Source organism: Haemaphysalis longicornis, unplaced genomic scaffold (genome assembly GCF_048455015.1).
Source record: "Haemaphysalis longicornis isolate Haplotype H1 unplaced genomic scaffold, Haemaphysalis longicornis Haplotype H1 scaffold_10, whole genome shotgun sequence".
NCBI classification, from domain to species: domain Eukaryota; kingdom Metazoa; phylum Arthropoda; class Arachnida; order Ixodida; family Ixodidae; genus Haemaphysalis; species Haemaphysalis longicornis.
Window position 1 is genome coordinate 54,956,729 of NW_027526204.1, and position 20,097 is coordinate 54,976,825.

Consider the following 20,097-nt stretch of genomic DNA (forward strand, 5'->3'; position numbering starts at 1 on the left):
CAGGTGGATTTCACGTGAAGGAATTTGTTATTTTCCAGCTAAACATTTCCCCATATTGACTGTTGTCATCGTGGCTGTCGTCATTGTGCTTCTACTTGGAGTTGGAATACTCTTCTACTGTTATTCAAGTGAGTGTTCTCTTCGTTTCTAGGCATACACATTAGCTGCCTTTGCGTTGATCAAAACTTCACCAGCTATTACTAGCTGCGTTACCCGAAGCAACATAGTTCGTAAGAAACAAACTGATTCGCCCAAGCTAGTCGGTGAACTTCTCGTCAGGGGGAACATTTAGCATCCGAAAAGTTCAATAGCACAAAATATACCTAACAAATATTTGTACGGTGGCGAGAAATCGTGTTTTCAAAAACACAATTAGAGATAGTATTGAGATGTGAATGCGAAACCATAGTGAGCGAGCATTGGCGAACGGATATGCCAGAGGTTTGGGCGCTACCCCCAGCATAAAGCCCTCTCCCTTGGCGCAGACTGCTGCGCCTGTATGCGAGGCAACTGTGTAAACGCTAACCTCTGCAGTGGGCGGGCGTAATCACGTGTCTTTTGTAACTTATTATCCGGATGATGTTTTTGATATTTTGTTCTCTTGATAAGATTATATTGACTAGATTGGGTTATAGATTATATTATTAAAGTAGATTATATTAGCCGATAATATTTCAGATTATTTTAGGCCAACATCTACATTAAACACTTCGAGCGTGATTGTTTGGTACACACGGCATGATAAGAAATGTCAAAATCTCTTTGCGATAAGCTTGATGTAGGGGATGAAAACATCGGACCTAAACGCGCAAAGTTCAATTAATATCTGCAGAAAATTGAAAGGGCTTAGAAATTGGTTACATAGCCTCTTTCTAAACCTCTTTCTTACTTTGCTTATCACATTGCAATAAAGTTCAAATTACCAATTTTGTTGAAAAGGCTGTAAAAGAGATGTTGGGAAAAAAATGTTGCTTTTTAGTTATTGCTTGTTTATTGCAAAATCCGCTATTTTTAACACCTTCAAGGCATCACACCAGGTGACAGAGGAGAGTGGGCAAAGGCATTTAAAATTTGAAAAGCCCGACCATTTTGAACGGACATTTTGTGAATTTCTCCATTTTCCGAAAAAACAAATTTGTGAAAACGCGTTTTACACACATACGAAACTAGTGAAGGGGCACACTTCATAATAACGCGGATCAATATAAATGCAAGCCAAAAGGAAGGCAGTTTTGAGAAACGCTTATCCATAATCATTGACCTGGTATAGCTATTCCGCTTCGTAAAGGCACCTGGTGGAAACTGTAATAAAATATGCTTGTTTCGCTGATTAACGATGTACCTTTGTGACGGTGACATGCATGCCGTCAAGTGTATGTTAAAGCTCGCAAGAGATTGCGATGATACGGACTGAAAAAAAGTTTTAGTTGGCAAGCCTATTTATAGAACCTTGCGGCGTATATACGCGCACTCAGCCATGTAATTTTTTTTAATTATTCATACGCTACTCAGTTATAGAATAAAATCTGAGCCCTTCAGCATTCCCTCTATCCGTGCTACCAGCCGTTCATAATTACGGCCCTGTATTGAAGCGACGGACGAGTTTTGAACGGACAAGCGTTTCTATCGTTCTGTTTGTCGCCGTCACTAAATTGTTTGGAAGTAATTGCGCTTTAAGCATTCTACTATGCGGCTAGCATTGTCTCTTATATCAGCTTCATTTTGTTCTCAACAACTGTTCTTCACGCGAAGCTTGTACTGTATCCCAATCACAGACGGCCATCGCCACCTACGTTTAACGCAACCATTAATCGTCTGGTTAAGAAAAAAGCGTTTATGTCCCATGTCTAAACAGTCAAACTGCGCTGGGGGATTGAAATAGACACAGAAATACGGCAAAGTTATTCAATTCACTTCCAATGATGGCGAAGCCTTCATTTTCTCCTTCCGCTTTGCCCACCATGTTCCGAAGTATTTCTAAGCAATTTGGCACTATTTCTAAGCACTATTCCTAACCCTCGGAGCACCATATCATTGGTCAAAGAAAACAATAACACTATTCCTGAACATACTGTGCCAGAAATACTAAACTCCATGTTTTAAATTCTCAATCAAATGGCATGCTTACTTACTGATCTTTTTGATTATTCAGTTACGCTGGACATCGTGTTTCATCCTAATGATATGGCGAAATTGATGCTTTGAAGCTAACTCCATCTGCAGGTACCGATGGTGTCGATTCTAAAATTTTAAGAAACACTAAGTGATTAACCAGCGTTATTTTTTCACCCATTTTTAAGCACTGACTTTCATTCGTTGTTGTAGCGGAGTACTGGAAGCTCGGAAAGATCTTTCCTGTCCCAAAGAAGGGTTCACCGTCTTCACAATTATCGTCCCATTTTCACCAAAAGTGTATTCTCAATAATCATATATTCTCATGTCGTAAAATGTTTAAATCCTGTAAATGTTTCCACCCGAACCAACATGTATTCCAAAAAAAATTAAGGAGGCTTTTATTAACGCGTGAAACTTGAAGGTAGCGAAGCTGTACCCAACATTCACGACCATTACGAAAGTCCAAGATTGCAGCCTATTTGCTGCTTCTCCGCTGCCGCAACGAACTTCATTCCATCCTTCTTTCCTCAAGTGTGAGCTTCTTTCACTTTTGTGGAAATGATAATCATTGGACATCACCTTGGAGGGGCGTACGCTATGGCGTGTCTTTCTCTGTCCCAGCACGTGTTGCCACAATTAAGGAGAACGCTGGAGTTTTTTTTTTCTGGCCAATCTTGTCCAATCGCCCTGAGTGGGTATGCTTGGCATGAGAAACGGTCGCAGGGGAGGTTGGGCGGTCGTCGCGAGGCGCGCATACACGAGCGCTCGTCATTTTCCTGTTTTTTTTTTAAGCTGCCGGGCGGTCGCCGCGAGGCACGCGCACAACTGCACGCGTTCGGCAATATCTCGGTATTTTTTACTGGGGACACGAAAAATTACGATTTGCTAAGCAGCTTCGCTGTTGACAGGATTCTCGCGTGACACAGAACCTTCTCTGTTCAATAACCGCCTGAGTTCCAGCGTTGACGTCAACGACAGTCCTTGCCAAAATTTTCTAGCGCACGCAGAAAGTGGAACCCCCGCCAGAAATATAATGCGCAAACTTGCGTATCGAACGAGGCTGAAACGTTTTATGCCGGAAAGCTAGAAGACAAAAATATTTATTTCTTACTGCGATAAAACCATTTTGTCATCTTTAAAGGTTATGATTATTCTTTTAGGTCTTTCTGATACGTAACCTTTGTGCAACAGAGTGGATCCCTAGAGAAGGCAAGCGTGGCAGGGGGCGGCAGAAAGTTAGATGGGCAGATAATATCAAGAAGATTGCGGGAATAAATTGGTCGCCGTTAGCACAGAACCGGGGTAATTGGAAAATAATGGGAGAGGCCTTTGCCCTGCAGTGGGCGTAGATAGGCTGGTGATGATGATACGGAATCCTTAGGCTTGGCCTAGAAACTTTTGCCAAAAATTGTACGTGTAGACGCCTATTCCTATATTTTAAAGAGACGTTCAATAAAGGTTCTCATCAAACACTATTTTTAAAGCTTTCGTTGCTTAATCGTAACACCGTAGCACTTCATTGGATATGCGAGCTTTTAACAAACCGCCAACAGTTCATATTGTTCCCCTTTCCATTGTTCCTCTCTTTCTTCTGTATGTACTGGCGTGCCTCAAGTTACCGTTCTTGGCCATCTGCATTCTCTAAATCTATATTAATGACCTGCCTAATCACATATCTTCTAACAAGTGCATTATTCCGACTATTGCGTAATTCATCATCCAATTCACTAAAATAACGACTCTGTCATCCCACAATGTGATTTCATCTAGTTCAAGCATGGTGAGAGAAAAGGCTTATGTCCCTAATATTAAGACAGCTTGCGCCCTATCCGTTCATCGTCGACAGTCTTACTCACCCGTAAACACTTGCGTTTTGCTCATGAAATCATGACAGTTAGTTCGTATGAATACCTCCGCATTACTATCACTTCAGATATCACCTGGCCGTCCCGTGTCATGAACATAAGCAATGGCGATAACAGCGTTCCTGGCTATCTCCGAAGAAACTTTGGCCCCACCCCGCTTTCCGTTAAAGGGGCCCTGCAAGGCTTTTTCAACTTTTTTTGAAATCTTAAATGCTTGCAGAACGTAGTCACCCAGCACACCCAGTTCTTAGATTAGGGGGTCGCAAAGTAACTCAGCCAAAAATTACTGCTCTAGGCCCATGAAATAACTTGTAAACTCGCCCAAAAATGTTTCCCCTCTTTCCCGGTCTTGACGTTCTTCAACTGCTCGAATTACGTCACTAAGGCCATGTAGCGGCTGTTGGCCGGTTTCACTTCAGTTGCAGCAATGAACGCTTTTCGATAGCAACTTAAAAAAACATGCACACAAACAAAGCAGAAATGCAAGGCGTATCTGGTGCGACGAGCAAATCACGCAGTGCCGCTCCGTGCTGGCGATAACTATAGCTTTCGCAGTGGTTCCAGACGCGAAGGAAAGAGTGAAAACACTTATCTTAACTGTTTCGTTGTCCCTTTAAACTTCTTACTTATCTAACACTTGTCCGCCCGCAGCTGGAATACGAATGCGCCGTTTAGGATCCTCATCAACTTATACCTGCGTGCAGGGCCGTTTCATGAATTGTATATCGAGTGTCCCATTGTAAATACATATGGCTAACTTTTAAGTACGCATCAAATTGTCAATTGAAAGTTGCAGGGTAGCACACACATCAATCCATCCAAAAGCAGGCACCAAGATTTATTAACATAGACAATTCATAACTACAGTCACCGAACTCAAATGTGGAGCTTATTTGTTAAACTAACATCGCTGCGCAAAATTGCCGCGCTTTGCCACTTTGTTTTTGTCATTCAATGTACCCAAACCATGCTGTCATTTCGGTTCACCGTCTTTCATATCGTCTCTGCCATTTCCAAGATGTTTATCTCGCTCGTGCACATACTGGCTCAAATCATTCATTTTTCCTTCAAGTATCTGCGGACTGGAATAATCTGCCTGGTGACTCCGTGCACCACTCCTGCATTATCTATTTCAAAGAAGCAATCAAACCAATCATCTTTCCGGGACTTGTTGAGCCCTTCATGCAATGCAGTTAACCGGGGCCTTTCGGGTATGCCAAAAAATAAAATAAATAAACGAAGTATTGACTCTATGTCGTGGAAGCTCGTGATGGTGTTCGGAAAAAAAATGGGCCGCATATCCGCTTCGTTCGTTGCACATGTCGACGAAAGACGATAGTCGACTGGCGCCCCTGCAAAGTTAATGCCTCCCTTCTCTTTCCCGCTCACCTCATGCTGTTCCTCTCCCGTCTCGCTCCTCACAAGATAACACGGTAGAGGTTTGCTCAAGTCCATTTACATTGACTGCGTTGCACTGCTCCAGGTCGGGTGCCTCGATGCCAGCGCTGCCGTACGGCGCAGACGCGCGTGAATCGAGGCACCTTACTCCAACGTTTTCAGAACCACGTTGATGCAAAGGAAAGTTTGACATCCACTTCAATGCAGCTGTACACTCTAAACTTTTTTTCCTCCCATATACTCCATAGAGGTTCTTTTTCGCCTGTCCTCTAGTGGTCCTCCTTGTAGGAGTTTTTTTACTACATGGAACAGGGAGGTTTTGTTTACCTCCTCAAAACAGGGAGTTTTTAGGTTATAGAAAGGAGGTATTTAGGGAGTGTTAAGAAATGTTCGGGAGAATTTAAGGAGGTCAAAATGGAGTATTCTTTACTTCCTGAAGGGCGTTTTTAAGTGATGTTTATGGAATTTTTAGGCGGTTGAATAGGAGCCTATTATGGCTCCCTTTGGAAGTACTTATGTTAGTTTAGGGACGTTTTTAGGAGGTTCAAGGGAAGCATTTACTTCTTTTTAATGGAGTTTGACGAAAGCTTGGGGAGTTTTGTAGGCCTTCCGAAAGGAGGTTTTCAAGGCCACAAGGGAGAATTTCTAGTTCCCTGCGGGAGTACTGATTTCACACGGTTTTTCTCGATTTCAGGTTTATTTCAAACGAACTATCGCAGACAAGTTTACATGGTACATGGTGTACAAAAGGAGGTTCCGTAATAAATACTAATGGCGACCTCATATTAGAAATCACAAATGGTACATTGCTAAATAACACGCAAGTTAGGAATTGAAGACAGCAATACGATGCTAGTTGAACAAAACGTAGAAACAATATTACTACAAGAACTGGAAATACGCGAAAAACAAAGATACGCACAAACACAACCGCATGGTAAGTGAAATCATTATAGAATACTAGAGGATCGAGAACGCGTCAGTACTTATCAGAACTTATCAGTACGCATCAGCGCTCAGTACACAGTGAAAAAAATGGCTGCAGTGGTTTACAACAAAAAAAAAATTCAGTAGGTGGTGAAATGAGCGAGAGCTGTCTGCTAGTTGAACAAATTGTAGAAACAATAATAATACAAGAACTGGAAATACTCAAAAACAGATAGGCACAAACACAACCGCATGGTAGATGAAATCATTATATAATACTAGAGGATCGAGAACCCGTCAGTATTTATCAGAACTTATCAGTACACATCAGTACTAAGTACACAAAGTGAAGAAAAAATGGTTGCAGTGGTTTACAACAACAAAACAATTTTTCAATTTGTCGTGAAATAAGCGAGAGCTGTGCAACGATTTGATATTGAAAGGTAACAAGCATTTTGTAGGTGGTAAAGGCACAAGAGATAAATGATGTAGGAGACAGACTGCAGTGAGATGGCTATGGATAAATGAGTAATATAAAGAACGAAAAATATGCTGCGGAAAATACCAGTGCGTTTTGATAAAGACAAAAATGCGCAAAGAAAAGTGACCGAGTCTGACGGGTTAATTGCAATGATATAGAACAGAATGGGTGGTATCGCGACAGCTTCTTTAGAGTGAGAACAAAAAGCCATGAAATTCGTGTTTTTCGGATAATTTTTAGTTGATTCATTTCGCACCAGTTGCCAATATTATTTAGATAATTGTTTCAAGTTAAATCAGTTTCTTAATATTATTTCTTCACTGAAAGATAGCTGTATTATGAGCATACAGAACGGCCCATCAAATATCCCCTTTTCAGTAAAAAAAGAAAAAAGAAAAAGTCAGAAATATAATACGGAATTCTTTTTGACTACTATCCAATGATTACAGGATTGAAAACAAATATTAGTGAGCGATATTGATGCGATAAAAGTTAATTAGTTCAATCCTTCACACGTGGTTTGGTGCAGGCAAGGTCCAAAAAGGGATGTTCCACAAACGTTAGAGCTCTGTGTGCCTTCTTGGGATATTGAATGTTGAAAACCCAGAACGATGCAAACAGACTACACAGTCCTCCCAGTAAAGATGATGCAGTCAAGACACGCTGGCCATCGATGTGGAGGCTAACTTCCCCGTTCACGGAATGCAGGCAGGGAGTCAGAGGGACATCTGCCTGAAAAAGCAAAAAAGAAAAAAAAAATGCCCCACACGTAAAATTCAAAACAGACACTATGGTCGAAAGAACTTAATAATTCGGTACAGTAATAAAATTGTAAGGCCAGGTTCCCTGCGAATTCCAGTATCTAAATTAGGAATGCAAAGGCTTCATAAAACCAAGTGCCAGTACATTAACCGTCGTGGCTTTTGCAGCAATAAAAATGATATTATTTCCGCACAATATACTCGAGCACAACTTTAAATGACAGTGAAGATAAAATGCAAGTCTCTGTAGGTTGATAGATTAGTTTTTGTTTTTGACTGAAAAACACTTTGGTATTGCATGATTTTGTTAACTGCTGTTTCTTGCTTTAAGATGCCAGCTTGCATCTATTCAAGTGAGTGGGCACACAGTTAAAGATGCAAACCCTTACACTGCCTCTCCCCTACCATGGTGGCTCACTTTCATAGAAAAAGTGGAGCTTTTGCGAGCTGGACGGCTGTTGCAAGCCGTGGCAATACTCACTTCTGCTGGAGGGGCCAACTTGGTTTCCGAATGCAGCCTTGCCTTATACAGCACAGCCTATCCTGCCTTAAGATCTATGAAGTCATTCAACTCGATCATGTATCAGGATCTGCAGAAGAAAATCGTGTCAGCAAATAATGAATTCATGCCGGACAGGCACCCACTGTTTCAGTTATACTTGCAGATGCCTCCACCTATTTCCCTCCTGGTGTTACATCCAAAGCTAATTTGTTACGGCTTGTCTCATCAAGTATGGTCATTTGTCATAACACAGCTAGTCATACGGGAAAGTCCTTCACTGGGTCAGAAAACACTTTTTTTTTTACAGTAGTAATAAACTAGGCGACTCAGTCATCCGTATTCTGACACCTTAATATTCTGTGTCACCGAGCTGACAAGCGTGATTGGTGCATAAGGTCATTTGTAGCCGCAACCGTTACTACAGCCTTGTTAGCTAACGTAAACCTCGTTCATGGCACCAAATTACTTGTGATTGCATTGCAACAAAAAAAAAAACAGCTGAAATGGAAACGCTATTCTCGCAAACTTGCCAACGCTGCATGCCACACACACCTGCCTTAGTTAATTTACCCTGATTGTAGAAGTTTCCGTCACGCAAAACCACAGTGCACTTTTTGGAGCTGCAAGCTCCGTGTCAAAATCGAGTGTCAGATGAATCGAGTAATTTTTGTGTATGGTCTTACTATTGATTATGACAAATTTATTACCAACAAAAGAAGAGTGTGTGCATTGTTCTTGTAAAAAAATGATATCCTTTTTTATGCCCGGCAGACTTGTGTCATGCTACGGCAAACTCTGTTCTCTTCCATAAGGGCATGAATTTGTGTTTTTAATTATGTGGCCTTAGCTGGCGACTGACGGGCCCCGATTGTATACAGACCCCTCATTATCATCCGAAAGGGAATAAAAACATTTCGGTTTCGAACCACGTCGCCGTCGTGGTCCACACTATATGCATTTAATCGTTCGATAGGCTCATAGCATCTTTTACGCATGTCACCATTTCCTTAATAGGGTACGCTGTTAGATGTGAAGAGTCGACTCAAGCGAGCAAACAACCCCACCGAATCTACAGGGCACAGTTTTCGAAGGGGGTGGCCGTCGGATCGGCGGCTTTCGCCGACCAGAGCGCTAAGAATGAGTCAGAGCCTTGAACGAAAACAACACAAAGACTTATATTTGGACAGGCAAGCCATCAGGAGCGTTAACAAATAGATATTACAAAGTAGAGCAGTTAACTAAAAAGAACACGAGCAGTTCGATGCATATGAGAGACAGAGTCCCACAATATTCACCGACCGGGCCCGACGATGCACCGCTGTCGGAGGCGATTCGGCTACCTGAGTAACCGTCACGTTGCTTTGAAACGACGCCGCGCGCGACAAACGATTTCATCTCGAATGCCCTGTTACAAACCGGCCTACAAAAGAATGCGAATGTATACCCCAAAAGCCACAAACAAGTACAATAAAACGAGTGTGCGCTTTTTTCTTTGCCCGTGCGTGTACGTGCTGCGTGCGGCACGGGTACTTCGCAGTTAACCCTATCCAAACGTTTGACAAACGCATCGACTGATGAAAGAGCACTTACCAGCGAGCTGTCCAGAGCTGTCCCCGTATCCAAATGTTGTTAGCGGCCGTTCGTCGTGTGACAGGGGCACATAAAAATCTTTCCACCAAATGGCACTACTAGTCCTTCTCAAATAGGAAAAAATGATGGCCCAAGGCGAGGCGCTTGAAGCTCCGGCCGCACCAAGTCACCGGCCGCGCTGCATTGATAGCACGGAGGTTGTTTACATCCGGGCAGCAAGTCGTGCCGCCAGGGCAAGTTGAGTCGCTGCAGTCGGGTGCGTTGGCGCGCTGGCACGAGAATTTAAATTGTCTATATATGCGCAAGCAAGCGAAGGAGATGAACATTGCAATTGTTTGCAACGGCGAGAACTGTCTCTTTGTTAGCAGCAGAGTTTGACAACACCTACCGCCAAAAAAAACAGATTGAAACAACACGGCCGCGCTGTCTGCTTGTGATCGCGCTGCCTGAAGCATCTATACGGGTATACGTACGGTATCGGTTTTGTAGCTGCATGCAACCGTCGCGTCCTGCTTTCTCGTTCTAATTAGCACTAGTCCACGGTTGAAGTGCTGACACACGGAAACAACACAAGACTAACATGGCGACCGCCCGCCTGAGATGATTACCCCAGATGGGGAGTTTATTGTGGACGTGGTTGTTTACAAGGGACCGAACGCCATCTCACAAATGGTGTTATGTCGTTCTAAATCCTCCCTTTTGCTACACGGATGGGCAACGGTACTACCATGGAGGTTCGTCCACTTGTTTAGACCATGCCTAGGGAGTACATTTTTTGCTATGAGTACTTTTCAGGGCACATTACTTGATTAAAACTCCATTTCCGGCTAGTTTGCGTTTACAGTGTACAGCTAAAAATGAAAGCTTTCCTTTGTAGCGTACCGCTGCATTGGGTTGGATGTCAAACTTTCCTTCGCAGAATCTTACTGCATCTTGGGGATTTCCTCTAAATCTTGTCGATTAGAACCACGTTGTCCTACTCCAAGAGCATTCCAAACGCAGCGTGGGACCTATCCAGTGGAACCCTTCGTTACTGTTGCCGCTTGATTTCTTAAAATGCCGCCAGGAGTTATAGTAGCGCGGGCAACAGCACGCGACGGAGTAAGATTTTTTTCTGCAGTTGATGTATTTCACTTGGTATTGCAAAAACCAAACATACATGATTTTTTTAATAACGAACCGCTGGGAGCATCACTCATGTATTAATTTAAAGCTTATATTTGCGTAATGGCTTGTTCTTTTTCCACTATATTTGCAAGTATGAACATTGTCACCGGACTTAGACGTTTACATTTGCCTGTAGATATATAAAACTATTGCGCAGCTTCTGTTTCACTTTCCTCGGCTGGCTGGATCGAGTCACGGACAGACAGACAGACAGACAGACAGACAGAAGAGACAGACAGACAGACAGACAGACAGACAGACAGACAGACGTACTATCTTGATCACAGTTAGGACGGGAGCGCGGGTCATTCCGTGCACGGGAGCCGCCTGTCGGCGATCCGGGTAACTTCGCCCGCATGCGCAGTTCATTTGCGCCGACGCTATGTGATGTGCGTGTGAAGTCACCCGGAACGCCGCGCACGGAATGACACGCGCTCCCGTGTTCACCCTAACTGTGACCAAGATAATAATGACCGACCAAATTCCTGCGTTTACGTATAGCCCAAGAAAGACTATCCTCTTTAATAAAGCGCATCAAGAACATCTCGCCTTCCGTGGTGGAAATCGAACCTGGGCCCCTCTCATCAAGCAGACGTCTCCGCTTGCGCAGTTCGAGCACGTATTCATACGCAAATCGTTCGTTAGAGGTGATCCCCGCGCTGCATCGTTTTCACCGATGCTGTCATTGCAAGGCCCTGAGTTCAAAAAATGGTACTTTATGTGATGAGCGGTGATTCTTTGTCTGGTGTGTTTGTGGTAACGTTTGCTTCAAGATCGGTTCAAGCTCCGTCTGTGGGTTGGGTGGGGTTTGGTTTGGATTGGGCCAGAGATTGGGTTGTGGTTAATTGGCTATGGGTTTGGGTTGACTGGCTACGGGTTTTGGTTTAGTTAAGGGTTAACTATAGGGGTTTTGAGTTTTGGTTTCGTTTAAAGTGACAGAAGTGAAAACACAATTATTCACGATAGATAAAGAGGTATAGTTTGCTCAAGTCAATTTACATTTACCGCGGTCCACTGCTCCAGGTCTGGTGTCTCGATGCCAGCGCTGCCGTACGGCGCAGGCGCGCGTGAATCGAGGCAAAGTGGATTGAAATTTTAATTAGATATTGTCACGAAGCCAAGGACGACGCAGTTGTCTTGAAGGAGAAACAAGTTTATTGGAGCGAACTTGTGCTCCCCTAACAACTCAAAAGAATACAGAGGCGGCGAAGCAGCGGTCAACAAAGTGACTTGCACAAGCGAGTTTCGTCGAATCGAATGCCGCGGCTTCTGCTCTGCAGCTTTTATCTTTCGGCACAAGTGTTTCTGGAACCGTCGATTCACATCCAGAACATTGTAGATCACAGAATATTATTCTGGGCTAGTGACGTTAGTGCGAAACAGTCTGCTTTTCTTAATGTGATAGCCCGTGCGGCATAAAAGTAAAGAATGTAAGACGCGCTTCATTTGGAACGCAGATAACACAGCCGGGCGTGGCCCGGCAGTAAAAAGAAACAATAAATAAACAAACCCATACAAGGTTCACGGCAATATTTTACACAAAGTACCCGTTGTCAGCGAAAAGGTTTATCAAAGAATGCACTCTGGTGGGAAGGAGAATAGTATAAAGAAAAGAAAAGTAGGGGGAATCGAGAAGAGATTTTTGTAGAACGCCGAAGGAAGTTGACAAAGACCAGTGACAACGTTGTATGTAACGAATTAAAATCGAATAACTTGAACTTGCTTTCATGTAATTGACGTCGCGTTGGCCTCACCCGCTTTCAATCATAATCGCACTTTGGTTCACAGTGACTTTATTGCAAACTGGGGATTTGGTCGGCTGCGTCAGCTAGTTCTGTTTATTGTCCTAAAATTGCGGCTTCGTTGTAAAGCGAAAGCTATTAAAGCGCTTCCTGAATTTCAAACCCCTAGTATTGCAATTGCTCCAGTTGCCCCCCTTTTCAGGTTCCAAATCTTCGCAGCCATGCCTTTGAATGTGGCGTCCACCTTGCCATCCTCCTCATTTACCGCATCATTCCCGCATTGATTGCAATTTTAAACTAAAGCATGAACTCATAAGCTCGTTTGAACTTTCATAGAAGCAGTAGTTATGGTAAGAATGGCGCAGTGCACTCCGCCCAAGGGTCTGAATCGCTTGATGAGCCGCAAAAAAATGTCTCGATTTGTGGTTGAAAAATTGGACTGCGATAGGCCAAAGACTTTTGCTGCAAACACCGTAGTTGAACAGCGGCGGTTGAGATGACAGCGTGCACTTTACAGAACCATTATTCACTGCACGAAACGTGTCCTCTGATGTGAACTCCTCTGTTGTAAACTCCAGAGGGCCATGAACCGTCGTCAGGCGCATAAATCCATTTAGCTCCTTCCACGTCAGCAGGCATTGTAACACCGTCTGCTGAAAAATAAATCTTCTTCATCCTGTTGTCCAAAAAAAACTAGGTGTCACAACGACCCCGGTAAGAATTTCTACAGGTTGGCAATGGTTATGAGTAAAAATAAATTCCAAGTAGGCCATGGTTGTTTCCGTAAACTGAAGCAGTTTAAGTGTCCCTCCTGAAAGACAAAAACACTCAGCGCGGAATTTCCTGGTTGGGTTGCGAATTGATAAACTCCTCGCGAAAGTGATTCCCTAGAAGTTTGCAGGCCCATATTTTCTCATTCTTTTACAGTATACTTTTCACGTCTTCGACGGAATCTTTTAATGGCAAATCAGTGCATAGCAGAAGAAAGACGTCACTGGAGGAACACTCTGGCAATAGCTGAAAAAATTCATCATTGAAGAGTGCTTGTTACGAACGCAACGCGGGGTTAGTTTCTCAGCCATTGCTTAGGTATGCGATATTCAGGCGTTGCTCTTTGTTGGCATTTAGGAAAATTTATTTTGTAGTTATAGGCTGGTAAATTACAATGCCATAATGTGTACGTTGTCATCCTTGTCCTTAATCACAGCTTCTAAAAACTAGCTGTTCATGTAAAAGAAGAAAGGACATCAACACAGTATTCCGAATCTACTTGCAGCGCCAGCTGGGCCCCAAGCCGCAGGTCCCGGTGCGGCACCCGGAGCTCCAGCAACTGCCGCAACAGAGGGTGAAAAAGCCCCAAGCAACGCCGACCAGCCATCCGCGGCCGCATCGCCGTAACTCCGGGCATTGAAGACCGTTGTACTGGATAAAAGTTCAAAAAAGCGAGTTGCACCGAGATACCCGTATGACAAGCATCATAAACAAGTTCTTTCGCTACAAATACAGTATACTTGTCGTAGAATAATGGCACCCACCACATCAGTTCCTTCTTTGTCACCCCTTGTCCTCAGTCGGCCATGCGCCATTAAAGAAGAACAATCATCATCAGCAGCAGCAGCAGAAGCAGCAGCATCATTAGTCTCTGCTGCGGTTGGAGCCCTGGCGCACCTCTCAGCTGAAACAAATTATGACTGAAAGCCCGTTTTCACGCATGCGCCGTGTGTCCAGAGATCTTGAGATCTCTTATCTTGAGATCTTGAGATAAGGTCTTGAGAGATCTTATCAAGCTTTCCGGACGACCAACTGGTTTTGGGGGGAAATGCGCTAGGTTTTCTAAAGGCGCACTCGGTCCCAGTAAAAGCTATCGCTTTAACAGAATATGGCATAGGGGGAATGAAAGAACGCTTGTGCAGTATATAAACAGGCTGTGTCAATTCGGACTCTTTTTGTAGGCAACAAAAGTTCGTGAACCTAGAGAATATATTTGGCTAATGTGCAAGTGACCCTACACTGAGGGGCGAATAGGGAAATGCAGGATCGCTTCTTCGAGAAATTTGTTAAAACGGGCAGACGATATGGCCTGTGAAAATACGAGGAAATCGAAACTACATCGATATCGCGAAAATTGCGCAGGCTGACAACAAAAAGAACACTATTGGTAACTTAAAATTTTGAATGTTCGGTCAGTTCTGCGTTTCTTTGGCCCCAATTGCCACCTTGAAAACACCGTTATTCCAGTTCACGGACAGTGTTTAAAAAGCCTCGTCGGCAGCGTGCAGGAGGGTCCTTTATTTAAACCTCTCGTCCAGCTAGGCACCACATTCCAGAAAACAATCTACCGTCATAAGGCTTTCAGAACTGCTGCCATTGAATAAGTTGCCTTCATACAAGCCATTATATTGGCATGGGCCGCAGACAAAGGTAAACCGAAGCACCGACTCAGCTAACTTAGATGTTCCGTGCACGTACCCAACAGAGCACTGTATAGATGGCGCTGAGAGTGGGCAATAAACCGTGCCGGAGGTGATGAAGCAGGGCGTGCACACCGAACGGGCAGTACTCGCTGCTAACAGCGAGATCGTGAGGCGTGGCAGGGAACTTCGACTTGAAGTGACAGACGTGAACACGGTAGTGGGCAGCATTGGACATAGCAAGCTTTTCAGTGGGACGGGATTCACTTCGTCCCCAGGCTAGGAAACAAGGTGGGGTGGCGCTTAGGTGGGAGCGCGGTAGCTTTTTTAGGGGACCCCACACCGCTAAGGAAGGCAAACTAGGAGACATAGGGGAAGCATGGGACACGCGCACACTCAACGCTGGGAGCCAGCCAGGCCTATTAAACGGATAACGTACAGACGTAACTGAGAACGTTGACAGAAGCGATTTAAGTGGAAACAATAGAGCGAACATTTTTGTAATAGACAAAAATAGGCCCCATAAGCGGAAAGAGGAAAACAAATGCAACAAATATTTATTCAGCTACATAAATATGCAGGGAGGCAGAAAGCCTGATAAGCGGGTGGAAATTCAAAACCAACTTGAACGGGAAAAAATAGACGTGTACGCTTTAGCCGAGACTCACCTCCGAGACCTAGAAGCCCCACTGGTCATAGACAATTATGTCTGGGAAGGTTGCAACCGGACCACAGGAATGAAGAAAAGGGGAGGTGTTGGCATGCTCATTAAACAAGGGACCAACTGGCAGAGAGTGCATGAAAGCTGTAAAGAGCATCTATCGGTTAGAGGCACCGTAGAGGGGGAAAATACATGGTTAAGAGTTGAGTATCTGTGGACCGGAAGTAGTTCTAGGGAGGAAAATGAGGAAATGGTAAACTGTTTGAGAAGAGATATAAACGAGTTCAAAGATTCGGGTGAAATAATCTTAGTTGGAGATATGAAGGCCAATATAGAAGGTTTGGATGGTTACAAAGACCACAACGGTTCTCTAGTGATAGACCTATGTCAGGAAAACCGGTTTGTAATAGTAAACACAGAAAACAAGTGTGACGGACAAATGACGTGGGAAAGCGGTAACAGACAGTCCAGCATAGACTATAGTCTAGTCTCCCAGACAGTATAGGAAAGGTTTCGGGAAGTTAGGATAGATGAAAATGGAACAGACAGTTTAGGAAGCGACCATAAGCGGCTTACCTTGCCCTTTGGAGGCACGTACAACCAGGACAAATTTAGAAATAGGTACGACCGGAGGAACTGATTTCAACAATGAGCAGTTAAAGATCATCGCTGATAGATTGGAAGATTAAATAAAAAAATACCAAGAAAAAAATTAGGATTACGACGAAATGATTGCGTTCATAAAGGGTAGGATGACTGAAGCAAAGCAATGAAACCGATGGAAAGGGAAGAGAAAGCCGAGAAGCTGGTGGATAAAAGAAATAAAAGAGGCTATTGACCAGCGAATAAAGGCGTCGAGAGAACATAGAGAAGCAAAAAGAACTGGAATGAAACAGGAGGTAGTGAATAAAAATGGGATATCTACCGTGGCAAAAAACTAGAAGTGCAGAAACAGGTGCAAGCAAAGATCAAGCAGAAAAGAGAAAAATGGATGGCAGAAATACAAAAGAAGGACAAAAGCGCATCCAGGACGTTTTGGAACCATGTAAAATTACTAAGCTCAAAAACGATATCCATCAAAAATTCTGATTGATGAGGAAGGGAAGCATTTAGGAGGAGAGCACGCGTTGGCGCACATTCATCGAGTGATTAGTGAGAATAGTGGTAGGGAAGCCTGCACCGATAACATTAGCGCCATATAAGACTGCGGAAATGGAAATAAGTTTGAGCAACCTTGATTGGAAAAAAGCAGAGTAAAAGGTATCCCTCCCGACAGCAGTGGGCCCGGACAGAATACCAATGCAACTGATAAACCTGCTTGGACCTAAAAGTAAGGAATTGTTTATGAGAGCAATACATAAGGTGATAGAAACCAAACAAATACCAGAGGCCTGGTTAGAAAGTAGGATGAATTTAATATATGAAGGCAGAGGAGACAAAGCCAGTATTGATTCATACAGACCACTCACAGTAACGTCAATGTGTATAGATTTGTAATGCAGGCGAAAAAATCAGAAATTCAAGCAAGGATGGAAGAAAATGAAATACTTGGGGAACTGCAGAATGGATTTAGACAAGACAGGCGACTTGATGACACTTTGTTAGGGATAAGAAAATGCATTGAAATTGCGAAAGCACAGAATAGACCATTATAGATTACGTTCTTGGACATTAAAGGGGCATATGACAACGTAAACAGAGAACGGCTGTGGAGAATGCTGGAACTCCAGGGATTAGATGACGAGTTAATACAGTTCCTTATGGCAATCTATAAAGACAATAGAGTGCACCTTACGTCGGAAGGACAAAAATGCGCCCAGCAGGTCAGCATACATCGAGGACTGAAACAGGGATTCCCTTTGAACCTAATACTGTTCATGCTTTACATGGCAGGGTTAGAAAAAAAAACTGGAAGAAAGGCAAGTAGGGTTTAGCCTAACACATATGCTGCAAGGCGAAGTGGTAAACAGCATATTCCTTGAATGTTATACGCAGACGACATTGTTCTTTTAGCTGATAACCAAACCGATATGCAACGGCTAATAAATATTAGCGGCCAGGAAGCCACCGACCTCGGGTTACATTTTAGTGCAGAAAAATCAGGAATAATGGTTTTCAATGATGCTACCACTGACGTCATGTCTATCCAGCAAGGCGAATTACCTAGAGTGAAGGAATACAAATATTTGGGAGTGTAGATAAACGAAGGGGATAACTACTTAAGAACCCACGAGAAGCAACTTTAGGTTAAGGAAAAGCGAAACGCAGCTATAATGAAGCATAGAGCTCTGTGGGGGTATAACGAATATGAAGTAGTAAGAGGAATGTGGAAAGGAGTAATGGTTCCGGGTCTCACGTTTGCGAAGGCTGTACTCTGCTTAAAATCAGACGTTCTATCAGGCCTTGAAGTGAACCAGTGAACGGTAGGACGTTTGGCCTTAGGCGCGCATGGAAAAACATCTGACGAAGCAGCTTAGGGAGATACGGGCTGGGCGATGTTTGAAGTTAGAGAAGCTCAGAGTAAAATGTGTTTCGAGATGAGGTTAAGAGGAATGGATCAACCAAAGTGGGCAGCTAAGTTTTTTAGGTACCTATACTTGAAAAGCGTGGACGCGCAGTGATTGAGGAAGACTAGAAGGCTAACGATGAAATGTGGAAAGAGCAGTGGAGAATCCCAAATAGCCAAGCTAACCAAAGGAGAGGCAAGGCAGATTGAAAGGAATAAATGGAGGGAAAAAATGGAAACTAAAATGTCGTTAGAGATGTACAGGGCTGAGAAATTGAACATCAGAAAGGAAAATTTCAACGATAATTCCCAGGGCAGCGCTTTGCTTTTTGAGGCTAGAGCAGGTTGCCTGCGAAGTAAAAGCTTTGTGGGGAAGTATTCACAAAATGATGGGGTATGCGTGGTCTGCCGAAGAGAAACAAACTATGCGGCACATTGTGTTAGACTGTGAGGTTATCCATCTAAATCTAAATGAAAGAAATATTCGGCTTCTAGAAGCCCTAGGATTTAAAGGAGTACTGACACCAAATTTTGAAACCGAAAAAATGATATAATTGGCTTAAGTAGTTTGTACAGATGCCTAAAAGAAATTTTTCAGCGATCCGAGGCCGGAATCACATCTAAAATCGATTTTGATTGTCCAGGTCGTGAGCTTCCACAAATCAGCAGCACTAGCGCAATCGCTTTCGGTGTGACGAAACATTGGCCTGCGTGTCTTGCCGGTTCAGCGTGCCGTCATATAGTCGTTTTCAGAACCGGAAACTATATCCTGCGCTGCTGTTGTCGGTGGTATTCGTTTGGGCAGGAGACGTAGGCGTAGCTGTGTGAGCAATGCTTGTAAACGTTGCGAGTTCGACGTCTTTGCTCTTCAGTTCGTTGCCGGCGCATGATGTTCGGCACTGGTGCCGGCACCGCGCGGTGCGCGATGTCGACGGGCACCGCGGCGACGCGGCGGTGCGCGTCGCCGAGCTCGCCCACGTTGTGCTATGGCAAGCTCGCGGTATGCGAAGTACTGCTCGTGGAAGCCTGTCCGAGCAAATCGACGACGACGCCAAGATGCATTATTTTCCACGCGACGACATGCAGCGCTAAACGCGGACTGAGTTCGTGCGCGCCGGCGGCCGCAAGAACTGTCGCCCAAGCCAGCGGGCTCGGGGTTGCACGAGTCACCTTGGGTGTTGGGAACTTTAGGCTTAATATCGTGGCAACTATTTGATCGCTAGTATCTGTACAACTGCGAATGACCATCCCTTACACAACTTTTCACCACACTATCATCCCCTTTTTCGCATATGAAGCTTTATTTTGGCAATAATTTCCGTTTCAGCGATCGGTGACCAAGACATCTGCCGCGGCCTGTTCTGATTCTAGCGCGCAGGTGGCTGCCATCTTTCGACCGCTCGCCGCACCGTGGCGCCGGCAGTGCTGGGTCGGAGCGCCGAACCTCCGCTGCCGGTCAGCGTAGGCTTACCATCGCGGCAAATATCTGAACGCCACTTTTAAATTCAGCGCTGATAACAACTCCTAGCACAATTTTCAACACACTAACATGATTCATTCAAAGTAGTAAACATTAAATTAAAGCCGCTACGTTACACTGAACGATTCGTCCTACCTCGTGTGTACACCAATTTCGGTAAAAGAAGTCGCCGCTTCTATATTCCATTTTATTTTAATAAGCTTCACTTTGACCCCAATATCCCTAACTTCACCACAGTGAAACGCTTGCTTCGACAGTGGTTGAGCACAGACGCATAAAGTTTCCCATTCTTCCGTTTGTAATTCTTACTGTATTTGAACACCAAGCTTGCATTCCTTTATGTAACGATTGTATTATTTTCTTTCTTGCGAAGCTTCCTTAATTGCAGTGTGTTCGCATGTCTTGTATGTTCCCACTCGTGTTCTCATTTATCGAGCTTGTTTTCTTATGTTGGAAATCTAGTACTTGGTTGTAAATGGCTATATGTATAT

At 44.0% G+C, this 20,097-nt stretch overlaps 1 protein-coding gene across 1 annotated transcript in view; it reads left to right on the forward strand.

Moving 5' to 3' along the window:
* The window catches only part of LOC144159840 (protein Skeletor, isoforms B/C-like), a 45,117-nt gene extending 30,930 nt beyond the window's left edge, over positions 1-14,187 (forward strand). Inside the window, exon 7 of the mRNA XM_077691509.1 lies at positions 14,120-14,187. Within this exon, the coding sequence (XP_077547635.1) occupies positions 14,120-14,187 (68 nt within the window). The remainder of the gene's footprint in view (positions 1-14,119) is intronic.
* The last annotated feature ends 5,910 nt before the right edge of the window (positions 14,188-20,097 follow it).